The sequence below is a fragment of the Gavia stellata genome, chromosome 1 (genome assembly GCF_030936135.1).
Source record: "Gavia stellata isolate bGavSte3 chromosome 1, bGavSte3.hap2, whole genome shotgun sequence".
NCBI classification, from domain to species: domain Eukaryota; kingdom Metazoa; phylum Chordata; class Aves; order Gaviiformes; family Gaviidae; genus Gavia; species Gavia stellata.
This window is the reverse complement of record NC_082594.1, coordinates 15,978,456-16,003,799: the sequence shown is the minus strand read 5'-3', so window position 1 is coordinate 16,003,799 and position 25,344 is coordinate 15,978,456. Positions and strand designations below refer to the sequence as shown.

Genomic DNA, 25,344 nt, shown 5'->3' with positions numbered 1-25,344 from the left:
CGTGGGAAAGGAAGAGCACTTACCACTTACTCAGTTTCCCTCTAATATATAGGATTCTCTACAAATAACTAGCTTTAAAATTTATATCAACATTATGAAAAAGATATAAACTTAGATTTTAATACTGATAAACCTTTTTATTCCCTTGTTAATATCAAAAGCTAATTATTTTTTCAAAAAAAATTGATTCTCCATCTCCTTAAAAAAAGAAACTAAATTTCCATACCTGTTCATACACTTGAACCATAGATCCTGCTAGCTGATGTATTCTTGGTAAAGAACCCCAAACAGGGTGATTCTTTAGGTTTTTCTGTAGTACAGGTTCCAAGTAGGCACTATAAATAGTTTGCAGTTGGTCTCTTTCTGGATAGCTACAAAGAGAAAAAAAAGTCATTATTATGGACTACCATTGTTAAATTTTTTATTAAAATTATTCAAAGTTATATACACAATTAGTGAGAAATTTCAATGAATAGCATCTACATCTAGCAGCTAAGTAAAATTATTGTTTTATTGCAATAGGCCACCCTCAGAAATTTCTAAATACATCATAAATGTATTCAAACTTAAAACCAACCAACCAAACTTCTTTCCAATTTCTCTAATTTTGTAACCAAACAGCTTAATGTAAAGCTGTAGAAAGCAGTTTACTGAAAGCAAAATCATCCAACAGGAAACATACTTCTAACACTACACTATCAACAGGTAGCTACACATTGCTCCTTAGCTGGTTTCTAGTGCCAAGAGGCACCAAACAGCATCAAAGCTGAAGATCCCAAACTGTTACAAAAGATGAAAGACTAGAACAGCCACATTTTCATAAAGACTAAATTCAGCAAGGGCCCTATAAACAGAGGCTGAATCTGAGTTCTGAGCGTCAAACTAGTTTCCACATACTTACTCAATTGCACAGAGACGAACAACAGAAGTAAATCTGGAGGTAAGTTTATGTCTTCCTAATGTTCCTCCAGGAGACATGGAAGCCACAATTTGGATATTTTCTAAACCAACCCATTCCAGATTTTCATCGTAAAATCCTTGATATGTAAGAACCTTCAATAATTAAATAAATGTTGTATTAAAAGAAAGCCAACAGAGTATCTTACGAAAAAATAAAAAAAAAAAAATAGGGAGAAGTATACCATTATTACTATTCTCTTAATTGCCAGAGGTATACTGCTCCTCCCAGTTTGGTGCCAGCTCCTGACTCTGCCTCATTGTCCAGATCATTAATGAAGATGTTAAATAGGTACTGGCCTCCAGCTACACTTGGTGCCACTAATCACCACCCTCTGGGCCTGGCCATTCAGCCAGTTTTCAACCCACCTCACTATCTGCTTATCCAGCCTATACATCAATAGCTTTTCTGTCAGGATCTTTTGGAGACAGCGTCAACGGCCTTAGTGGAGTCCAGGTAGACTATATCATAGAAGAGAATCATAGAATCATTTAGGTTGGAAAAGACCCTTAAGAACATCGAGTCCAACCGTAAACCTAACCCTGCCAAGTCCGCCACTAAACCATGTCCCTAAGCACCTCATCCACACATCTTTTGAATATGTCCAGGGATGGTGACTCAAACACTTCCCTGGGCAGCCTGTTCCAATGCTTGACAACCGTTTCAGTGAAGAAAATTTTCCTAATATCCAATCTAAAGCTTCCCTGGTGCAACTTGAGGTCATTTCCTCTTGTCCTGTCACTTGTCATTTGGGAGAAGAGACCAGCACCCACCTCACTACAACCTCCTTTCAGGTAGTTGTATAGAGTGATAAGGTCTCCTCTCAGCCTCCTCTTCTCCAGACTGAACAACCCCAGTTCCCTCAGCCGCTCCTCATAAGACTTGTGTTCCAGACCCCTCACCAGCTTCGTCGCCCTTCTCTGGACACGCTCCAGCAACTCAATGTCCTTCTTTTAGTGAGGGGCCCAAAACTGAACACAGGATTCGAGGTGCGGCCTCACCAGTGCCGAGTACAGAGGCATGATCACCTCCCTACTCCTGCTGGCCACACCATTTCTGATACAAGCCAGGATGCCGTTGGCCTTCTTGGCCACCTGGGCACACTGCTGGCTCATATTCAGCCGGCTGTCAATCAACAGGTCCCTTTCTGCCGGGCAGCTTTCCAGCCACTCTTCCCCAAGCCTGTAGCGTTGCATGGGGTTGTTGTGACCCAAGTGCAGGATCCGGCACTTGGCCTAGTTGAATCTCATATAAAATGTACATATCCATTGCTCTGCTCTCGTCCACCAGGTCTGTCATTTCATCACAGAAGTTTATCAAGTTGGTCAAGCATGACTTGCCCTTGGTGAATCCATGCTGACTACTCCTGATGATTTTCTTGTCACTCATATGCCTACTCATTGAGGTGAGCACTGTCTTTATTTACTTATGCATATAAGCCAAATAAAAACGGTATCTTATTTCCAACTGACACCTACATATTCTATCAAAGAACAAACAAAACTAATGCCAATACAGATGCAGGATGTTTACTCCGAAAATAATCAATGTAGGTATTTACTACATATACTAAACTATTTCCAGTCTACTTAAGTCACTTTATAAATATCAGAAATAAGTGTTCACCTGCTGTAGAAAAGCCACAAGAGTGCTTGTTCCCCATTTATCAGGTTTGGGTAGATTGATATCCTTTAAGTACAAAACAAGCCTTTCACAGTCCTTCGGTCTGTATACTCGCCCAGTGTTTGTATTGATTACAATGCAAGTTTGACTCAATTTTTGTAGAAGATGTTGAGAGGTAGTTTGTGCACTGCAGTGAATGGTAGCAATCTGAGTTGATCGGAGTTGAGAAAATGCATAATGAAGCAGCATCCTAAAAAAGCAAATGTGTGCATAGATATAAGCATAAGGAATACATAAAAGCATTAAAATACTGTGTATCCAAAGATACTGTAGAGTTTTGGAATTAAAATGCATATACTACATACTGTATTAATGTAACAGGTGGTGTATGAGATTTGCTAAACTAAACATTCTTGCCTTTATAATTGTAATATTTTCCATTCAAGAAATTCAATAAAAGTGTAGTATACAGCTACACAAAACAAATACCTAGCCTAAATACCTTCTATATATTGATTCAACCCATCTAAATAAGGAACCTAAGATAGGCAACAGGATGAGCTAAATTCAGTTGCCTGCACACAGCCATCTAGTGCCTCTTGAGGTAAGACCAGATTCCTGATGCACCTTTCAGTTCTTACTCCATGACAGCACAGGTTTTCCAAAGGTCCTCTTTCACATCTAAAAGCCTCATTCAGATGTCTTAGATGCATAGTGGCAGCCTGAACTTTCCCTGTAGATCTTCATAAGAATTCACCTATTTGCCACTACAGATTTGTTTCATTAGTAACCTAAACAAGTGATATTCTAGCAGAAAGTCATATGATAAAACCATCGTAACAAAATTTTACAAACTTTGTGAAATAGCTAGTGGTATATTTTGCTTAAAACAGGAAATACTTTTACCCCTTTCCGCACCCTTCAGGACCCACAAGAAGAAATGGCTGCTTATTGTTAAAGTCTAGCCAGGGCCTAAAGTAATCTAAACATCTCTGCATGTCAGGGGTTTGGATGACGGGAAGTGTTTGGAGATTATTGAAGTCATCAGCTGTTAGATTTTCAGGTTTTTTCAGCTGATATAGCATTAGCTGTCCAGTGTCAGTGTCATAATATGTGTCCAGGGGCTTCCCCGGATCTGGTGGAGATTCTTGTGCCCAACTGAAGATCTATAAAAAAAATATAAATAAAGTCTCTGTTAAATAAAGTCTCTGTTAAATCCATACTCCTAATGACAAGATCTACAATTTCAAGTTAATTTAAAGAATGTTCAAAGAATACTTTTGTAAATCAAACATTTAATTCTGTGATTTGATAATTTTAAGGCTGCCTTTGAAAATTCAATTATGTTATGCATATACTTTATGATTAAGTCCTTAACTAAACAGTAACATATTACTCTTCCAGATATTACTTTTTCATAATATAAAGAACATAAAATAAACTGTATTTAGCAAAGCTTTATATAAACTTTTTTTCACATTAGGCAACATACATAATAATCACAAGACCAAGATAACTCCTTCACATGCATCAATAGCTAATTCCAGAAGCTGAGTCTAAACCTGTACCATCTGGCCTCGCTATATGTCATAGCTCCAGATTTTCTTTTCGAAGAAACTATTTCATTCTCTCCAACACAAAACCCAAGTGCAATTGTGAAGATAACTATATCCAGGGGTTGCCTTCTGTAGACACTATGGACCAGTATACCCACATAGTTTTCCAACACTACTCCCTAGTCCTTGTGTCCTCAACTATCTACACAAAGACGGAGCCATACCCCAGCACATACAATACATAACCTTAGAATAATGCTGTAAGAACACCTCCCTGGTGAAGTGCTACAAAGCCCCCACATCATTATTTCAAGCATTCTGAAGAGAAAAAAACCCACACAAATAAATCTGTATTACATATACAAAATACATATACACACAAACAGTCTGCTATAGTGGGTTCTTGCATAAAACAGTATGGACAGAGGCCATTCTGTATCTCTTGGTGCGGCACCAAGATTGCTATCTGGGCTGGATGCACTTAGGAGCATATCAGTTACATATGAAACATTCCTTTACTTCTGAGCTATTTCCCTACAGACAACACAGACTGTAAACAAATTAGAGCACAGATATTCTATTATTGTAAATTTTCATTGTTAGAAGACAGAAAATCACTATTCCCACTACATATATTGAGAAATTTTTAATAAACTTGCTGAAAAAGATTATTACCTCTTTCGCAAATTCTTGCCGTGATTTCATGTTCAGATTGCCACCAAGACCCCGTAACAAGTTAATAATAAACTGTCCACGATCAGTACACCCATGAAGATGAGACAGTCCATTCATCACAGTTCCAACTAAACTTGTTTCTACCACAGAGTCATTCTGTAAATTGCAAGTTGTAATAGATTTAAATATATTCCTAAAAACAAATGTGATGTATTGCTAGCAGACTATTACACATTGCTCTTTAATACTTCCACAAATGACGAAAGATCTCAACAGTGCTGTTGTTCTAGAAAACTCACATGACATGAAATTATTTTTAAGCATTGATTTGGAAGTTTTAATTCCAGACTATGTATTGATGTAATTTAGGATACGCAATCTATCATCTTATAGATTTTCAGAATCTATAAGGAATCAACATAAATGTATACTGGCAATCTTTCTCATGAATGGATTCTTTACGGATTTTGCTCTTTAGCACCAAAGGGATTTGCAGCCTCAGGATCAGTGTCATGGTTTCTCCTCTGTATCTACCTGAAGATACTTTAAAAGTCTAAAAATCTCAATGGGTGAAAGAAGCAAGAGGGGAAATAATATTAAAAACATAACAGGACCGTATGTTTTCCCCAAGGGAAAGTAATAGATGTCTCACAAATACTAGCTTACTGGCCACAGCCATGGGGATTTCTCCTAACTAATGTTTTGTGCAACATAAGCCACTTGTTCAATGCAAATGCAACTCCTTCAGAAGAAGGAGAAGCAGGGAAGCATCCAGACTACTTAAGAAAATATAGCATATCAGAACAATTATCTTGATGTATGTCCCAGAATCACAGAATCCAGATAATGTACAAGGTTTTGGACTATCCTTTTGTAATACTGTTATTACATATTACCTTTCGCCTATTAAAACATCTTTCAGTTAAGGTTTTGAGTTGAATCCTAAAGAGCTGAATCCTAAAGAGCTAAAGCTATATACTTAAATTCAGGAGAGATTAGTGGCAGCTGAGAAAATTTACCATTCTGACCAATCAGACTACTTTTTTAGATATGCCTCTATTAATCTTCTTAGGTGTCTAACATTACGTTTCTCCCCAACCTATTACAAGCTCTGGTCTACACGGTTCAACTTTTCAAATTTTAGCTTTTTTTTGCTACAGACAGTAACTTAAATCTAGAAAAACAATTTCTTCACTTCTTCATTTTTTTAGTTTAGACATTCAGATCTTTCAGGTCTTTGAAAACATATAAAGAAATGTCCAGAATGGAAAATTAACGACAGATATTAAGTTTCACAGAAATACATGGCTTTAACTAGTTAAAATTGTATTAAATGTTTCAAAACTTTAAGTACAGCAATTAGTTTTTGAAAACTGATTAGAATGGTTCCAGTATTAGTCTTATGAAGAAAACAGCAATCAAAAAAGCACTGAGGGTTTTTTGGTTTAAAATTTAAAAACTAATATGAATGATCTCTTCAGTGTTAAACTAGATAAATGGATCATCTTAACAGAAGCTGAAAATTTATTAAGTATTCAGTTACTAACCTTCTTCACAACCCAGTTTAAAGCCTTTTCAAAATAGTCCCCAATCCAATTTTCAAGGTTGTATCTGCATTCTTCAGGCTGACTTCTTAGCCAAGACTTTATCAGAGAATTAAGATCTGTATCTTCATCACTAAGTCAAAGCAAAACAAATCAAGATTCAAACAAATACAAGGCATCCACATCTTCACATAGGCTGGTTCAAAGGGAACAAAAAAATTCTAGGAAAAGTTCAGGGAAAGACTTTAACAAGAATTTCTAACCAGTATTTGGGCTCTCTAAGGATCACACACAAAGAATCCACCATGTCTCTCTCAAAAAGTCTGAGATATATTAGCCAGAAGGTTATAACAGGACAGCGTAGACGGGACACGTGATCTAAAGCAAACTCCCCCAGTGACTTGCTTCCTAAGTGTAAGCAATTAATTAAATCACTCCATCCACTTTAGACCATCTTTCAAGAAAAGTAAAGTAGGTATATTTGCTTACTTTTAAGGTGTGTAATACTCTTGTGACTTACCTAAGAAAGATCATTCCCATTCGAGATACTGTAGCAGGAGAGGCACAGCTAAGGTCATGAGTTTCAAATATAAAGTTGACATTTGAGCCAAATTGAATTCTTTCTCCACTGGGCATAGTCAACAATCTGTTGTCATCCAAAACGGAATTCAAAGATTCAATCCATTCAGGATCAATATCACCATCACAAATTATCCATGAAGTAATATCTATTTCCAGACACAGAAATAAAATATCAAACCCAAGAAAAACATTTAAAGAATATCACCGCTTGCTATTTTAACACTATTTGTTACTCTTCCTTCATTATAACTTAAATATAAACTCTTTAAAGATACCCCTTACATGTTTTATCTTCTGATGTCCATTTTTGCGTTCTTATCACAAAATTTGGAAAGTACATATTGGTGTTCTTGACTATGATTGCCACCAAAAGTTTTTCTTACCTTATGCTATGCACAAATAATAACATGATATAAAAACATAACTGAAAATAAACAATTTCAGTAATTTAAGTATAATGATGTTTAACTCCCTCAAAAACATACCTCGAGGTTCTCGTACCACTTGTCGAGCACTATTTGTAAGCACGCCATCAGACCATTCTCTGGTATCCATGTCAATGTGGCCTAGCAACTGATGTCGAGGCATAGCTTTGGGATTCATAGTATACTGTTTCACTACTTTGCCAGTTTTACCAAGTGCTGTCTTTAACATCCGCCAAAGTGTTGATTTACCTGCACCACTTGGACCTACAATAACTACACCCATTCTCTGACGTAGCTGTTCATATAATTCCAAAGCCTTCTTGATCTAGATAGTAAAAGAGATAATGGGTATGTGAAGTTGTAAAGCTAAATCAATCATGTTCTTTTTTAATGTTTTTCCAATTTACTTTGGATGCAGTCACTTTGTTTCTATAATTTTATTTTTTGAAACAATAGGTATTTGCAGAAGTAATTATATTTATGATACTAAAGAATATCAAGAAACTTATTTTGCAGGTTAGAAACATTTCACTAAATTACTAATATAAAAATATCAGTCCTCTTTGGGCATATTTTTACTGAGAAATGAATGTACCATTAGTCACCAAACTTCATCCATACCTACAATAAATAAATATGAGACACAGAACTGCCTGAGAAAAGCAAATGTTCATATATTTAATTCTTTCACTGTCCAAAACATTCATTGGAGTTTGTACATGGCTTGAACAAAAACATGTGTCACATATTCACATCTTAAATTTTCCTTGTGCTATTTTTCTTTCAATTACAACTGATCTACTATGCTTCAAACACACACATCTGTTTTCATATAGACGTAATTAGAATCTAACTATTAGTTATTCTCACTTTTTCATAGACAATTTCTTTCAGAAGCAAACAGAAATTAGTCAAATGAATGTAGTATTAATCAGAATTCAGAATAACTTGTATTGCTTTATTGCTGTAGTTGATGTTTACCTGGGTGCTTATAATTTCCAAGTTTGCTTCTTCAAAGACTTGTTCCAAAGCTGTAGTTAATTCAGCATACTCCACATCTTTAAAGTCAATGCCAGGAAATACATCTTTAACCAGTGCATCAAATCGTGCACAGTCTGCAAATGTAAGCTTTGACATGGTATTAAGCCGCAGAGCTTGAATCACCATGTGACTTTCATTAACTGGAAATAAAAGCACAGAAGCCACATCAGTTTAAGCTGTTTGTTGGGGTTTTTTTCCTTTGAATGTATCAGTACTTCAGCCCATACTGCTAAGACGTTGAAGGTGGAATCACAGCGCAGACTACATTCCAGTTCATGTACCACTCTACTTGGAAGTTAGAGGAATGCCTTACTGTTAAGTATCATATATGCTCACAAATGCATTCTGTACAGATACGAGATGGTTATGATGCTGCCCAGATAGTACATAATAGCCTAATGATTAAAGTGGGACTACGATCAGCAGTGCACGGTAGCTTACTTGTTAAAGCACTCATGAAAGAAATTGAGGACCTGGATTCTAGACCTTACTCTGCCAGAGGGAGTTTGAAGTCACATCTCGCAAGTGTGTCCTAGTTAACTATGAATATTCCAGAAGTGAACACTCTCCACAATTCCTCTTGAGTCTGAAGTACCATGGAAATGTAAGTATTTTGGGACCAGAATGAAAACAGCCACAAGAAAGCTTTATTCTGCCAGAAAAATAAAGATACTTACGATGGGAAAGGCACAGGGCTCTGATCTCTGGTTTTTTTTCTTTTTTGATCAAATTACTTTCTCATGTAAAACACGTATATCTGCAGAGAGCAAGACTAGGAACCACAGGTGAAAATCATCCTGTGTTTCTGCCCTCCTTCCAGATGCATGATTGCCCCAAACCAGAATGCACTATAGCCCAAATTCAACACAAGGGACAGAAAATGTCCATTCCCTAACTTCCCTTTTTCCTGCAACTTTTTCCCAAATGTTCCAGATGTTGAGTATTAGTATACCTTTTCAGAATTTGGAAAAAGTTCAAGGTTTTTCATCCAGGCAATTTTTCTAAATAGCATGATAAACGGTTAAGAGTTAAAACGTTGACATTAAGGAACTTGATTTAGAAAGGTTGAACTGCTTTACTAAAGGAAGTAATACAAAATCTAAGCAACATTTAAGAACATGGCCAACATTTTGACATTCCAAAGGATTTTGACTCAACAATAGAAGCAAACATAAAGAAAAAGGAAACTGCATTTGTTGGAAATATCTTAAGCTTCTCAAGCTAAGAGATTAAAAAAAAAAAACAGTCTAGTCCAATACATTTCTATCATTTCTACCTGTCCTTATATTTGTCTCTGTATACCAATCTGAATCTAATACCATGTGACAATTTTAGCAATCCTCAAATAGAATCAAAATGGTCTGATGACTGATGAATAATAACAGCATCAGAGGATCAACTTACCTAACCTAAGCCAGGTGAAAACAAGACTCTGAGAATCACTCAAAATCATCCCAGAATAAAGTCCTATATCTATATTCTTAACATATAAAAGCTCAGTCTAGAAAATGACGACAGTCTTTTGTGATCTCCTAATGACGGAGGACTTTCACAGATGTTTTCTTCTTTTCTAAATTGCCTCCAGATCCAAGCCATGGCTTCTCAAAACTCAAAACAAGAAAGCTGTAGTGAATGATATCTGTACAATATCCTGAATAATCAAAAGTTTGGCCTGGTCAACCTTACTTTCTTGCTTGGCTTCACTTTTCTTCAGCTGATGAAGAAGACTGCCACAGCCTCTCAAAACAGTCTTCAGTGCTCGTAAACCCCAATCATAGTGCTGCTGCGGTGTCAGAAGCTCCCTAATTTTAAAAACAGCAATATTGTAATAAGATGTAGATGACAGCACCTGAAATTTTTGTTTGGCAAATTAATATGCTCATAATATGGTTTTGGGCAAAAGAGAAACTGATGAGTATTTGTAGCACCATCTGTAATGCATTTCAGAGATATAAGCAATGACACTCTGAATTTTTTCAGAGGGGGTATATTCAACAGCTAATGTATTTATTATTGTCCCTAACAGCATTAATTAAAACCTCTGAACTTTGTTCTAATATGCATACTTATAACCAAACAGTCACTTGCATTTCAACAACTTCAAGAGTCTAAATTCAAGACAATGCTTGTGAGCATTCATATGCTCATTCATATTTAATGAGCATAATAGGAGAGCAGTACTTTGCCACCTTGAGATTATAACTGCATTCCAGGTATTTTCACACCTGAACATCCCAATATAGTGCAATATTTTTATGTTATAAGTTAAATTAGTATCTACAGAGATGCATGGTATACCATTCAGATTTAAGAGCTGTATTGAATGTAAAACTTCAGATGACTCCAAACCTGTGGGTTTATATCTAGTTTTGTTTCTGACACATAGCTTTCTACAATAGCCAAATCATAAAATATTACAGAAAATTAACAGAAAGCATGTGTAGATTGTATCCCTACAGTCATACTTTGGCAGAGACTAGATGGAGAAGAAACATGATGGCAGTGAGATAACCACAAGGATCAATGCTAAAATAAAATCAGGAGGGAAAAGAATTAGGAAGGTAACATCAGTAAGAAAAAAAAAAAAACTTACCTTGCTAGATTAAAAATAGCCACTAATTTTCTACCAAGTATTTTAGCATCCTTAAAGCCTTCTGAATACAAAATCACTTCTGCAATGAGTTCATTGTCTGGATGAGTCATAGCAACTGGCCTAAAAAGTTGTTTGAGGTTATCAGGCAGTTTTTGTCTTCCTCCATAACCTTTTCCAGCAGGATTCAGAGTGATAAAAATTCCAGAATTATGATCCATTTCAACCTAGCATTAGAAGTGCATTGTAATAGTATATTGTCATATGAAAGAGGATTGAGAAATGTTGGATGGACTATGTTCAGTTACAGTAGTCAGTTTTTAAGTTTGAGCCAGTTGTTTATAGACTATTTTTATAAGAAGAAGGTAAGTAAGTTTTGCTGTACCTTTTTGCCAAGCATCTCACATACAGGACTATGTTTCTTCAATGCATGTTGAATCGTCTGAATCTGCATGGATACTGCAGACAATACAGCTTCCTCAAGTCTATTGAATTCATCAAAACAGCCCCAGGCACCACACTTCACTAAGCCCACAAATATGCGCCCCATCGACTTCACATCAATGCCCTTAAAATTAAAAAGAGTACTATCAAAATTAAAATAACAAGAAAGGAATGAAACACTGTCTTCCCATCTATTAAAAAATACGTCATTGGAAATATCCACAAATTTCTAATGGAAACTGACAAATTATCAAAAGTATTTCTAGAATATAATATTGCTTTATGAAGTAGGGGCATAGATATCCATTTCCTAAATTGCACAGAACCATATTCACCTCATCACAATTAAAGACTAATACTTGTCTTCCAAGAAGTCCACCCAGGGCCTTTACTGACTCTGTCTTTCCAGTTCCAGCTGGACCATAGGGATTTCCTCCAAGGCCCATCTTCATAGCCTGAGTAAGAGTTAGGTAACACTTATCTGTCAAAGGTGTATAAACAAGTTTAGGGGAATTGCCCTGCAGAAACAAAACAAATTATATTGATTAGTAGACAGAAATTATTGACAATGTAATTTCATCAATTTCATTTGTAAGTCATTAATTTGAAAACAACACAACGGTCAAGACTGCTGTCTCATTAAGTATATGAATTTGTTTACAGTTATGAAGTTTTCTGATTTTATATCAAATGTCAAAGCATTGTGCAAAGTGTTTTTAGAATTATAGAAAAGGGGTCAACACAGGTGAAACTGCATTCTGATATATAAAAGTAGCAAGCGTATTAGAAAATATTTATATTATCACAGAATCACAGAATCACTAAGGTTGGAAAAGACCTGTAAGATCATCAAGTCCAACCATAAAAAAAAAACAAACCAAACCAAACCACAACCCCCCCCCAAAAAACCAAAACCACCCACAAACCACAAAACACACCACAACCCACACCAAAAAACCCACCCACACCACACAGCACCATGCCCATCAAGCCACATCCCACAATGCCACATCCACACGCTCCTTGAATACCTCCAGGGAGGGTGACTCTACCACCTCCCTGGACAGCCTGTTCCAATGTTTCACTACTCTCTCAGTAAAGAAATTTTTCCTAGTATCCAGTCTGAACCTCCCCTGGCACAACTTGAGGCCATTTCCTCTAGTCCTGTCACTAGTCACCTGGGAGAAGAGACCAGCACCCACCTCTCTACAACCTCCTTTCAGGTAGTTGTAGAGAGCGATAAGGTCTCCCCTCAGCCTCCTATTCTCCAGGCTGAACAACCCCAGTTCCCTCAGCCGCTCCTCATAAGACTTGTGCTCCAGACCCCTCACCAGCTTCGTCACCCTTCTCTGGACACGCTCCAGCACCTCAATGTCCTTCTTGTAGGGAGGGGTCCAAAACTGAACACAGGATTCGAGGTGCGGCCTCACCAGAGCCGAGTACAGAGGCATGATCACCTCCCTACTCCTGCTGGCCACACCATTTCTGATACAGGCCAGGATGGTGTTGGCCTTCTTGGCCACCTGGGCACACTGCTGGCTCATATTCAGCCGGCTGTCAATCAACACCCCCAGGTCCTTTTCTGTGGGGCAGCTTTCCAGCCACTCGTCCCCAAGCCTGTAGCGTTGTCTGGGGTTGTTGTGGCCAAAATGTAGAACCCGGCACTTGGCCTTATTGAACTTCATCCGGTTGGCCTCAGCCCATCGATCCAGCCTGTCCAGATCCCTCTGCAGAGCCTTCCTACCCTCAAGCAGATCAACACTCCCGCCCAACTTGGTGTCAGCATGTAGCTGCTTTCCATACAACTTACATTTAGCCCATCAATATCAAGAATGAAAATGATTACCCTAACTTTTAGTTTTTTCTATGAAACAGCATGCTAAGGACACAACAAGGTTGAAAAAAATGGCAACAGCTGTGAGGTAACCAGCAGCATGTGTGAAATGAGAAAGTGTTTGGCACATACATAAAAGCCGCCAGGTAAAAATTAAAAATAACACACCTGATATTCATAAGTATATTGGAGTTCAGCATCTACCATCTGAATACAGCATTTTTGGTCTTTCATGTAAAATCTCAGCTGCTTCTTCCAAGCCCAGTCTTCAACATTGTGAACCTGAGCTTGATTCAGCTGCTTCACCACATCAATGTTATGAATGATATCAAGAATCAGAGCTTTAAGCTTGAGCTCAAGGATTCCTGATTCTGCAAATAACCACAAAAAAAAAAAATCACAACAGTGTCGTAAGGAAGATACAGGTTACCCATTCTCAAGTTCATTGTGCTGCTTTCTATTATCAGCAGATTTGATTCATACCTCATTTCAATTATATATAGAAATAGTATTTATTATCTAAAGCAAGCAGCATAAAATGAGATCCTGACAGAGAATGTGAATCATCATGCAACTTCAGTCATTTAGAATTGATTTTGTCTGCCTCTACACTCAATGACAAGAGAGAGAGGCTTTTCTGGAAAGCAGTTTATTCCAGGAGTGTTTACAGCTACGTCCACTCTAGTAATCAGTGTGGCACAATCTGTTAATTGATGTGCTGAGGATCTGAAAACCATACTACACTCACTTTGGAGATTTTACTTAGACTAATTAGGATGATGTGGAATGAATGTTCATTAGCAGATTGGGTGCATTAAGTGTATTTTGAGAACTTATTTTTTAATTTAGTTTCATTTGAAAAAAATACAGTTTGTGTGCTCCTATACCATTCCATGATGGGAATTAAACTGAAGTAAGTGGGGGTAATCAGACAACTCACTTCAAAATCACACCTATTATCCAAACTAAAAGGTTACTATAAATGTATTATACAATAGATGGAATGAACACTCTTCTATAACTGATGACATTTCTCCAATGGCTATAGAAAGAGCACAGAAAGGGAGCTTAGATAAAGAACAACACTTACAGACTGCTGAAGGTAGGTGATATGAATCCTATTCCTGATTAATATATCAGATATTAACAGTTCATAAATTCTAAACTAGACTTTAATACACTAAGCAGCTACACAAATGTGGTGGAAGATTGTCAACTACATGTCAAATTGAGTCTTTTTTTGTCAAATTGAGTCACAGTTCAGTAGGAGAGGACAAATTATCACTAAATATATAAAAGAAAAATTATAAAAAGTTATAAAAAACTAATTAAAGAGGTCTGCAAATATATAAATGCTGCAAGATAGTTTTTAATCTAAATAAAAATCTATTGTTCTCTCTGAAATATTAAATACACTAATCTTGGCAGTAATAGGTGGCTAACTTTATGTAACTCAACTTTATGAATTCAAATTGAGACAGATTTATATAACTTCCTGTTTAAATAAACAGAATGTTAAATACTATACAACTACATAGTCATTACAAAGAATTATATATTAATGATAATGATAATTTTTATACCTGTACTTCCAGTATCTTCTACACTAGTATCAATGCTAGTATAATGTTCCAGTTTAGCCATGAGTTCTAATTCCAATTGTTGCAGATTATAATCTTTGATAGCACTTTCAACATCTTCAGTGAACTGAATTTGTTCTGCCAAGGAAAGAATCTTTGGAAGAAAAAGTTCAAATTACATTTTATAAATACAGAAGACATAAGGAAAAAAAAGTTTTTCAATTAATTTTTAATTGCTTATTATGTCTGATACTTAAAGCATTTTACTGTATCATTTTTAAACAAAGCCACACATTTGCTATGCTCTTACGAACATATATAGCCATCTTAAAACCTGATAAAATTTAGTGAAAACTTGCGATGTAATCTAACACAGCAAGTCCCTTAGCTGTTCTACAGCGTGTGTTAGCAAAATTTTTAAAGTGTATTTTCCCATTAAATGATGTGTCAGATGGAAACTACCACAATGTAAGCATGCTGAGCCCATACTCAACAGGCTCAGGAGCACCTCTGACTTTTTGTGTCAGTGATCTGCTAACACAGTATTTTGCATTCCTGTTTCTAACACTCCACTTGTGTTCTAATTACTTTAAGTTCATTGGAAGAGTTCTGTCTGAGCTATGAAGGTTCAGTCAAACTCAGAACTGGAAAGATCTGTAGCAAAAAATCCCATCATTTATGCCAGTCTGAAGATTCGTAACATTAACTACATTCTGGGGTAGGGAAAGAGTAACCAGCAGGCCTGTGAGGGAGTGACAGACAGGATCACTGAGCAAAGGGCATGGGGTGATGTGACAGGAAGAGATCACAAAAATCAACAAAATAGGGCTTAAGTAGGGTCACCTCCAGCACCTGCATGTCAGCAAGGAAGTGCCTAAAAGGCACCATTATGGAGAACCCCCCCAAACCCCCTCCAGAAACTCAACATGCTGTGGTGTCTCTCTAAGTGCCTGCACACTAATGCATGCAACATGGGGGATAAACATAATGAATTAGAGATCTGTGTGCAGTTGCAGGGCTATGACCTTGCTGGGATCATGGAGATGTGGTGGGTGGCTCCCATGGCTGAGTGTTGCAATGGAGGGATACAGGCTCATTAGGAAGGACGGGAAGGGAAGACGAGGAGGGGGAGGTGCCCTTTACATGGGAGAGCAGCTGGAGTGCATGGATCTCTGCCTGGGGATGGATGAGGAGCCAGCTGAGCGCTTATGGGGTAGGATTAAAGAGAGGGCAGGTCAAGGTCACATTATAGTGAGTGTCTGCTACAGGCCACCTGACTAGGAAGAACAAGTGGATCAGGCCCTCTACAGACACATAGGAGCAGCCTCACATTCACAGGCCCTGGTCCTCACAGGGGACTTCCACCACCCCAATAACTGCTGGAGGGGCAACACAGCAGGACATAAGCAATCCAGATGGTTCCTGGGGTCCACAGATGACAACTTCCTCTTTCAAGTGATAAAGGAGCCAATAAGGACAGGTGCTTTACCAGACACAGTCCAGTGAAAGACCACAAAGTTGATTAAGGAACTGAAGCAAATCTCCTATGAGGAAAGGCTGAGAGAGCTGGGACTGTTCAGCCAGGAGAAGAGGAAGCTCAAAAGGGATCTTACCAATGTGTACAAATACCTGAAGGGAGGGTGCAAAGAAGACAGAGCCAGGCTCTTTTCAGAGGTGCCCAGTGACTGGACAAGAAGCAATGGGCACAAACTGAAACATGGGAGGCTCTGCCTGAACTTTAGGAAGACATTTTGCTGTGAGAATGACTGAGCACTGGCACAGGTTGCCCAGGGAGGTGGTGGAGTCTCCATTCCTGGAGACATTCCAAAGCTGTCTGGACACGGCCCTGCTGGACCAAGGGGATTGGACCAGATGATCTCTAAAGGTCCCTTCCCACCACAACCATTCTGGGATTCTGTGTGATTCTCTGTGCTACTGGTCAAAATTGCATAAAGAATTTCACGTTCATGACTATTTCTGCTTATATGGCTAAGCTTTAGAAACTATATTTTAATCAGATTCAAAAAGGGGTTTTTTTATGTTACTAAGTCTTAGCAGCCCTGAATGTAACATTCACTACCAACTAAGATCAAAATTCACATCAAATTTAATAAACAGAGGATGTTAGATCAGGTGCCATGTAAAAGACTTAAGTATTTCAAATGTTTACAAAAGAATTATAAGAACACATATTTTTAAGAATTTCTCTATACTATAAATTAATAAAATGGATTTGTTTAGGGTTATTTTCTTCCAAATCCATATGTATACTTCTTTATGAGACTTCAAAAAATAACTTATTTGGTAAATCTAGGACTATACATTGACTTTACTGGATCAAATACTACCTGGGAAGGAAAGAGCGATGGATCAACGGAACCTTGTGATTTTTTTCCAGCATCAACACAGTCAATTAACATTTTTTTCAGGGTCTCCTTCATCTCCAAAGCCAAACTGTTTAGCCACACCTGACGATGAGATGGAAAAACCTCAAAAATTACATTACAAAATAATTTCTCACAGACCCTTGAACTATACTTGGATGTGATTTTCTTACCTCCACATCATTTGACAGAAGAACTTTATTTCTAAGTGGCACAGTTTCTCCTTCTACAGACTTCATCGCAACTATGTATTTAAATTCTTCATCAAAGCTCACACTATTAATGCCTATTAATCAGAAAAGAGCAATGAAGTTATATATTGTTAAAGTCAAACATTAATTCCTTAGTGTCTAGTAGCAGAAAGAGAGAAAAGAAAGTCTGCAAAAGATTTTTTAGCTTTGAAGAACCTTATTTCTAAATAAGCACATTTCACAAATAAAGATCAATGCATTACCAGCAAAAAGTTTCTTAAGATGAGACTGGATAACCACAGGATTTGTGGACTGTCCTAAAATTTCTAATAAGTCATCATCTCCAATGAAATAGAATCTTGGAAATGCTGAGCGCTTCTCCTATATAAAAACAAAACAAAGCAGTTTTGTTAATTTGAATTCAAACTTACGGACTTTCTTTATAGAAAACCGTATTAATGTCAGCTGTACCTCCAAAAACTCATTCAAAGATCTCTGACATCTCTGAAGCTGGTCAAGTATGGTAATTAAGGTATTTCTTATTCCTGTCCGGGCATTCAGTGATGCTATCCTATTGTCACTCTTGATATCTGTCATAATGGATCTTGACAGAAAAAAATGGAATAATTCATAAAACAACCATTACAGTTGTAAACGGAATATGATAGACATGTAGTTATGTAAATAAAAATGAAAGCACAGGTAAGTCATATAAGTATCTGATATGTAACTTTCAGTTTTCAGTATTAATGATGAAACATTTCAGAATTTACATCAATGTTTCTCCAATGTAATTTAATAGCAACTGTTTCTTGCTAAAACTTCTCTACCCAAAACCAAGAAAATTCAATTCTTGACTTTTATTTCCTTCTAAGAAGCCATTTTAAGTCAAATCAAGACAGATAATGGTACATATCTTTCTACATTTCTAAAATCTCCTCCCTTTTTATCTCCTTGACTCATTCAGAACAAATAAACCATCTGTTTCTCCAAAAAGTCCATCTGTGTACTTTCTTAGTGAACAAAGTGCTTGTCTTCAACAAGAAATGATTCTTGGAAAAATGATTACATCACCCCTGCTTCTGTTGATAAGATTGATCTTGTGTTTGCCTACCTTGTTCATGATCTTTGAAGTTTCATGTGATTCCCTTCTTCACATATACCCCATTAAATGAAATCTACATTAGCACTTTTATTCACACCTATGTCACTGCCACACGTCTATATCTACTGAATTCCTGTTGCTGACCTTCATCTCCACACGTATTCTGATTGTTCCATATATTTTCACCATGAAGAATGTTCTAGCCTACAGGTGTCAAAGATGCTACAAAAAATAAGTCACATTCCATAACACTAACCTAAAGTCTTCATCAACTCTGTTAAAACGAGCCTGTTCTTTGGGCAGAGCTCCACGACCAAATATTGGTTCCAAATAGACCCATTTCCTTTGAATTTGGTTTAAATTCTGCAGATACTCATCCAGCTCAGCCAGCTTTTTTTCCCAGATGGACACTTTATCTTCAAAACCTTTGTAATACGGAGAGTCCTTGAGGGACTGTAGAAGACAGCGATGATCTCCAACTTGGTTGACTATGTCCTTCCAGTCTTTAATAAGCCTGATAGTCTTGCCTTGGCTATCTTCATAATCTGTTAATGTAAAGACAGCTCCAACTCCCCAGAGTTCAAGCTCACGTAATGCTTCTCTGATTGTGACTTCACCTTGGGCCCGACAATTCAAATCCTATTTAAAAGCGTAAATAGATTAATTTGAAACTACAGAGCTTGCAATAAATTTTCGATTCAAAAATATAATGTAAATTGTATTTCTACAGTAATAAAACTGTAAATATACATACAGAACAATATATACTACATAAAATAAACCATAAAATAAAATAAAATATAGTACCTTTATGTGAAATTATTCATACCTTAAGTTCTGTTGCTTTTTCTATAATGGCATCCGTCACTTTTAGCAGATCTCCAAATAACAAACTCTCAAGTGTAGTGCCTCGAGGAAGACCCAGAAGACGAAAGAGATCCAGCCAATGGTCTGGAGAAAGATGTTCTCCTCTAACATATTTTAGGAGTGGAATTACCATCTACAGGAAAAACGCATATGTGAATCCATCTAGTCTTTATGAAAATTGTATCTGTTTGATTACAGAGTGACATGCCATTCAAACAAAACAAAAATTTACATTCTTAATCTGAAGTACATTTATTTCAGTTCCTGGATTTAATGTTTAGTTGTATAACTCTGAGGAAAACTCATTGCTAAATGTATGTCTGCGTAAAATGTATTGACCCTCCTGTTCACGATAAGGATCTAAAAGGTCAGAATCATTAAGGTTGGAAAAGACCTGTAAGATCATCAAGTCCAACCATCAACCCAACACCACCATGCCCATTAAACCATGTCCTGCAGTGCCACGTCTACAAATTTGGCAGAAGAAATCTTAGTCAGTAAAGCTAAAAAAGCACATGCTCCTCAGTAATTGATGCTAGTACCCAGAAAATGGTACTTTCTCAAAAGTAAGTGAAATGTTCAAACCAGTATCACAAGATATTTTGCTAAATTGTAACTGATTTTATTATAAGAACTGAAAAATGAGCTACAGAATGAAGTATATTACACAGTAATACCAAAACATTTTTTGTTTTATACCCCTTTTTGTAATTAGCATCTTACTTTATATTTGTCCACTTCTTTTTGCAATTTTACTGTCATTGCAGTATGTTCTTCCATCTTCCTCATTTTGTCATGCCAGTTAAACAAAAATTCTTCAAACAGGTATGTTTTACTCCTGCGTGAAAATCAAATATAAAAAGGTCATGACAACACAGTACTATAACCACACATGTATGTCCATGAAAAATAAAGTAACAAAATCATACCTAAAAGTAATCCAGTCTTCTTTGGCTTTTTCCTGAAAACCTTGATAAAACTCTTCATACAATGCCCAGACTTCTGCGCAACTCTTAATATCTTGACATACAACTTTTGACAATGAGAAGTCAGGCTCTTCCAATTTAAAATGATGGCATTCTTCACTGAATAAAAAGATCATTGTACCATACATTATTACATTATTCCATTATACATTCGTGGTTTAAGAGATGGTATCATATGGAAATAATTACACTTTTTTAAGAAAAGCCATTGGCTTCATTGAAGAACATTGCTGCCAACTGCAATTTCTTCATAGTCTCCTTCTTGAATAGAAATAATAAAGCAATACCAGGGATAACTCTCCTACATAGTGACCTTCTCCCATATTCACAATTATTTTCCATAAACTTTCATTTCTTTCTCATTTATGAGAAAAATTAATTACTTTGTGCCCCAAAAAATGAAGCTTGAAAAAAAAATAATTGTTAATTGATTGCTTCTTCCTGTTAGGTAGAAAGAATATGCTAATCTTATTTACATTTAAGAGCCAAGCTAAGAATTTAGATAGAAAACTTTGTCCACTCAAAATTTGCAATAATGAGCTTAATGAAAGTAGGCACCTGGCATAAAAATCCTCTCCTTTTGCACAACAGTTTATCAGATAGGACACTTACTCAAGAAACGGAGAGGTGAGCTCATGCACACTTAAGTTACAAGAGGATTAACGCAATAACTCCCCCTCTTGGACCACTACCCCAAACCTTCTCTTAGTGAGAACTTCAGAAGTCAGAATAAAGCCTTTAGTGTACAGACTCTGTTACTTGAAAGTCTAAGAGACTTCTTGAATTTTTACTTCCAAAAAACTCAAGAAAAACTCAGCTCAAGAAATTCACGTTACCTAAAATGAACAAAAAGGACCCTGAAAAACTAATCAAACACATGTAATATAAATAAAATTAAATTCCTTATATTATTTGTTGCAATAAAATTTACTTAACATTTTCTGAGATACTATTGCTGCAAAAGATCCATACATTAATGAGTAATGTATACAGGGAAATAAACTTACATGAGTTTTTCTTTCACAATTTCAAGTTCATCAAATTCTTTCTTTTTTTCCTTTATGATCTGAGCACTTTTCTCAAGCACATCCTGATCACCTGTTTCAATGATATCATCACTTGGCTTTAGCTGATCCCAACGAGCTTTAAACTTTTCCAGGTCTTGAAGATATATATTAACATGTGAAATCACATTTCCTTTCATCATTTCAATCTGTAAAGCAAGGGTTAAAATGAAATTCCTCTTTCGTAACTATAACTATGATCAAAATCAAAGTATCAACTTCAAAACTTGATCAAAACTTGGTAACTACAACTTGTTCAAAATCAAAAAACTTCTTGTATAATATCCTAAGAAATAGTTCATCTTTATTCTGGTTCTTTTTTTTTTTTTTTTCAAAAAGGGAGCACTAATTTTTTTATGCTGGTATTTGAGACGTATTTATTTGGCCTATGCTACTATTTAGCCTGCATCTTATAGCACATTGAAAAATTGCTATATTTTATGGCATATTGATATCTTCAGTAGCACTTCAAATGAGTTCAGCAATTTGCCTATTCACTGAAATTACAGGACTGCGCACAGTTTAGCAAAGTTGTGTAAAAAATAAATAATAAGCATCAGTAATAAAACATGATAAAGTAATAAAAACGCTATCTTTTAACTGTTATCCCATTTTCCTCAGTTAACCATTGTATTCATTAATCCATGTCTGTCTCCAGAAAGTTCCTTGAGACAGAAGTAAAACAAAGTAACATTCATTTCAGCATCAGTTCAACAGAAGTTTCACCTAGTTATTGTTTAAACAGTTTAACTATTCTTCCTTTAAAGGCTCTCCCTCAGTTCAGTAATGTTAGTGTTAGCACTTAACTGAGAACATATATGGATTTAATCTAAGAAAAAATATTTCTCCAGACTTAGTCTAAATAAATCTCAAAATTTTTAGGTAAAATATTAATCTTTCATTGTTACCTGTTCTGTAATCATAAGCTGGTGGCTTTCCATCATTAATTCGAATTTATCCCATGTAGCTCTTAGGTTACTGATAGTGTCCAAACCTGCACCAGCCACAGTTCGCAAAAGTTTGTTTTTATCTTCAGCCTCTTGAAACAGAAGAAAAATCTAAATTCAAACAGATAAAAAATATGCATGTATGTAAAAATTCAGCAAATCCTGTTTATCCAAACTATAAGCAAATACATAAGAATCATCAATTGTGTATGCACAGATTATATGTCTATATATAGCTGGTTTTTTAATACTGTTCATAGAATAACATTAAAACACTGGGAAAAATAGTATCTGAGGTATTTAAAGAAATTCTAAATCTTGATCCTGACATGAGATATACAGAAGTGAATGCTTACTACGAAACAGATAAATGCCTCTATATATTGCAGAGATCCATTCAATCAGATTCGAGAATCACAGAATCACTACGGTTGGAAAAGACCTGTAAGATCATCAAGTTCAACCATTACAAAAAAACAAACAAACAAAACAAAATAAAACCCACAAAACAAAACCACCCACGCCACACAACACCATGCCCATCAAGCCACGTCCCACAATGCCATGTCCACACGCTCCTTAAATACCTCCAGGGAGGGTGACTCCACTACCTCCCTGGGCAGTCTATTCCATTGTGATGGAAATTTTTCCTAATATCCAGTCTGTATCTCCCCTGGCACAACTTGAGGCCATTACCTCTTGTCCTGTCAACAGCAGAGCAACAGAATTCAGTAAATATGTATATATGTGTGCTGGGTCTGGCTGGCTTAGAGTTAAATTTCTTCACAGCAGCTCATATGGTGCTGTTTTAGATTTGTGACCAAAACAAGGCTGATAACACACTAATTTTTCACCTGTTACTAAAAAGTGCACACCATCACAGCCTTCTCTGTTTCCCATTCTGCCCACCCTCCTGAGTGCATAGATTGGAGGTGCGCAAATGGTTGGGAGGGGACACGGCCAGGCAGAGATATCCCATATCATAAAATGTCATGCTCAGCAATAAAATGGGGTGAAGTGGGGTTTAGGTAGGTAAGACATCTTTTGCTCAGGAACTGGCTGGGCATCGGTCTATCAATGGGAGGTGGTGAGTGATTGCCCACTTGTTTTGTTTGGTTTGTTTCCTTTATTTATTTATTTGTTTGTTTGGGTTTTCTTCCACTTTTCCTTCACTTATTGAACTATTTTGATCTCAAACCACGAGGTTTCTTGCTTTTACTCTTTCTTTCCTCTTCTCCTGTCCCAGCAGGGTTGGAGGAGGCTGTGCAAGTAAGTTACAAAGTGAGTGAGTGGCTGTATGGTGCTTAGCTGCCTACTGGGGTTATATCACAACAATATGGAATAACAAAAAACAGGAATAAAGACACTTCAAATAAATAGAAATTATACTCATATAAAAAAGGACAAATTTTTTTCAGCTGATAATAGAAAAAAATAATCCAGGTTTCCCCCACATATGAAAAGCCAACCAAATTTAAAAAAAAAAAACAACTCTTTTGAAGTATAAAAGTCAAAAGAAAATTAAATAAACACACACGGTTTTACACATTTACCAAAATGTCCTGTTATGTTTGTTTTCCTTTAAAAAATAAGAGGTGACAACAGGCACTAATGCTAAGGAGCAATACTGTTTTGTAAATTATCAAGAATTAATTCTCTTCAACATCCATCAATTCTCCCACAGATTTGCTACAAAATGTAAATACTTATACCCAACCTAACACAGTCCTTACTGAGTTAGCAGCCAAACAAACAGTCAAACTGTATCCAAGATAAAGATTAAGCTAAAACTAGATGTCTGTACATGGGCTTGTTAAGTAGGCATATAAAACTCCATTATCGTCAAAGAAGATCATTGAAACCAAGGGCTCAATTCATTTAATGACAGTGTTCAGCATTACTTGAGACCCCCTACTCTATCCCATCTGCCTTATATCCACTGCCGCAAAAGTTATAGATCTTCCGTATGTCCTGTGTCATATCTGCCAGCCTTGTATGGAGCTCTCAGATATACCAGGACATCCCCAAAACAGTAGACACCTACATATGAACAACTGCATTGAGCTCTTAATGGAGCTAAGAAATCAATTCAAGAGGATCAGCCACGAGGTGTCTACTTCAGGGTGAAATGGATTGCTCTAGGCTACAGCTGACTACACTCACTAGGAACTTGATTCAGTTTCTCACAAATACATGTCTAGGGCCATCTGAGATGCCCTAGGGCATTTGATTGGCCTCCAGCTGAAATTACAGAAAGGTAGAGGCTTCCCAGAACTCCTCTGTTACTTCTGCCAGTTTTGTGTAGATGTTGGATATGCATCTCAATAACTCTAGAACTGTACTTGTAGACAACTGAACCAGACTTCTGCTGAGTATATGAACAGCACACGCACTGCAGACAGCTGCACATACACACCTAAACTCAGATGCATTCATTTATAACTGAATCCCATTGTGGATAAATATTGTTCAGTTGGGAAGAGTTAGTATGACTTCTGTAGAACTGCACAGTTTTGTAGAACCAGAGTTCTTAAAAAGCATCAGTAAGGGTATGGATGAAGGAGATTAAAATGATATATTGCAGTTGGGTTTCCAAAAAGCTTTTAGCACAATCCCTCACCAAAGGCATTTAAGGAAACCTGGTAACCTTGACATAAGAACAAAGGTCCTTGCAGAGATAATTAATTGGGTAAAAGGAAACAGAGACAGGAGTAAATGGCTAGTTCCTGCAATAGAAAAAGATCACCCATGGAGTTCTGTATGTACCTGTGCTGGACTGCTCAAGCTGTTAATAAAAGAGTTGGAAAAGGAGACTAGAAAGATGATAAAGTTTACTGATGATATTGTGTTATTCCAGACATTAAAACAGTTCACCTGTAAAGAACTACCGAATGAACTAAGAAGTATTTTTTAATATCTTCATCAACAACATAGACAGTGAGATCAAG

At 36.6% G+C, this 25,344-nt stretch overlaps 1 protein-coding gene across 1 annotated transcript in view; it reads right to left on the bottom strand.

Annotated features, from left to right (window-relative positions):
• The window catches only part of DYNC2H1 (dynein cytoplasmic 2 heavy chain 1), a 188,316-nt gene that overhangs the window by 137,022 nt on the left and 25,950 nt on the right, over nucleotides 1-25,344 (bottom strand). Inside the window, exons 21-45 of the mRNA XM_059824850.1 lie at nucleotides 22,358-22,507; nucleotides 21,393-21,598; nucleotides 20,329-20,484; nucleotides 20,123-20,237; nucleotides 19,362-19,532; nucleotides 18,789-19,171; nucleotides 17,899-18,031; nucleotides 17,691-17,808; nucleotides 17,410-17,522; nucleotides 17,201-17,320; nucleotides 14,856-15,006; nucleotides 13,441-13,643; nucleotides 11,774-11,956; nucleotides 11,380-11,562; nucleotides 10,998-11,221; nucleotides 10,091-10,206; nucleotides 8,345-8,544; nucleotides 7,424-7,688; nucleotides 6,877-7,084; nucleotides 6,360-6,489; nucleotides 4,813-4,968; nucleotides 3,488-3,747; nucleotides 2,585-2,831; nucleotides 902-1,053; nucleotides 227-371 (exon numbers count right to left, since the gene is read on the bottom strand). Of these exons, the coding sequence (XP_059680833.1) occupies nucleotides 227-371; nucleotides 902-1,053; nucleotides 2,585-2,831; nucleotides 3,488-3,747; nucleotides 4,813-4,968; nucleotides 6,360-6,489; nucleotides 6,877-7,084; nucleotides 7,424-7,688; nucleotides 8,345-8,544; nucleotides 10,091-10,206; nucleotides 10,998-11,221; nucleotides 11,380-11,562; nucleotides 11,774-11,956; nucleotides 13,441-13,643; nucleotides 14,856-15,006; nucleotides 17,201-17,320; nucleotides 17,410-17,522; nucleotides 17,691-17,808; nucleotides 17,899-18,031; nucleotides 18,789-19,171; nucleotides 19,362-19,532; nucleotides 20,123-20,237; nucleotides 20,329-20,484; nucleotides 21,393-21,598; nucleotides 22,358-22,507 (4,488 nt within the window). The remainder of the gene's footprint in view (nucleotides 1-226; nucleotides 372-901; nucleotides 1,054-2,584; nucleotides 2,832-3,487; nucleotides 3,748-4,812; nucleotides 4,969-6,359; nucleotides 6,490-6,876; nucleotides 7,085-7,423; nucleotides 7,689-8,344; nucleotides 8,545-10,090; nucleotides 10,207-10,997; nucleotides 11,222-11,379; nucleotides 11,563-11,773; nucleotides 11,957-13,440; nucleotides 13,644-14,855; nucleotides 15,007-17,200; nucleotides 17,321-17,409; nucleotides 17,523-17,690; nucleotides 17,809-17,898; nucleotides 18,032-18,788; nucleotides 19,172-19,361; nucleotides 19,533-20,122; nucleotides 20,238-20,328; nucleotides 20,485-21,392; nucleotides 21,599-22,357; nucleotides 22,508-25,344) is intronic.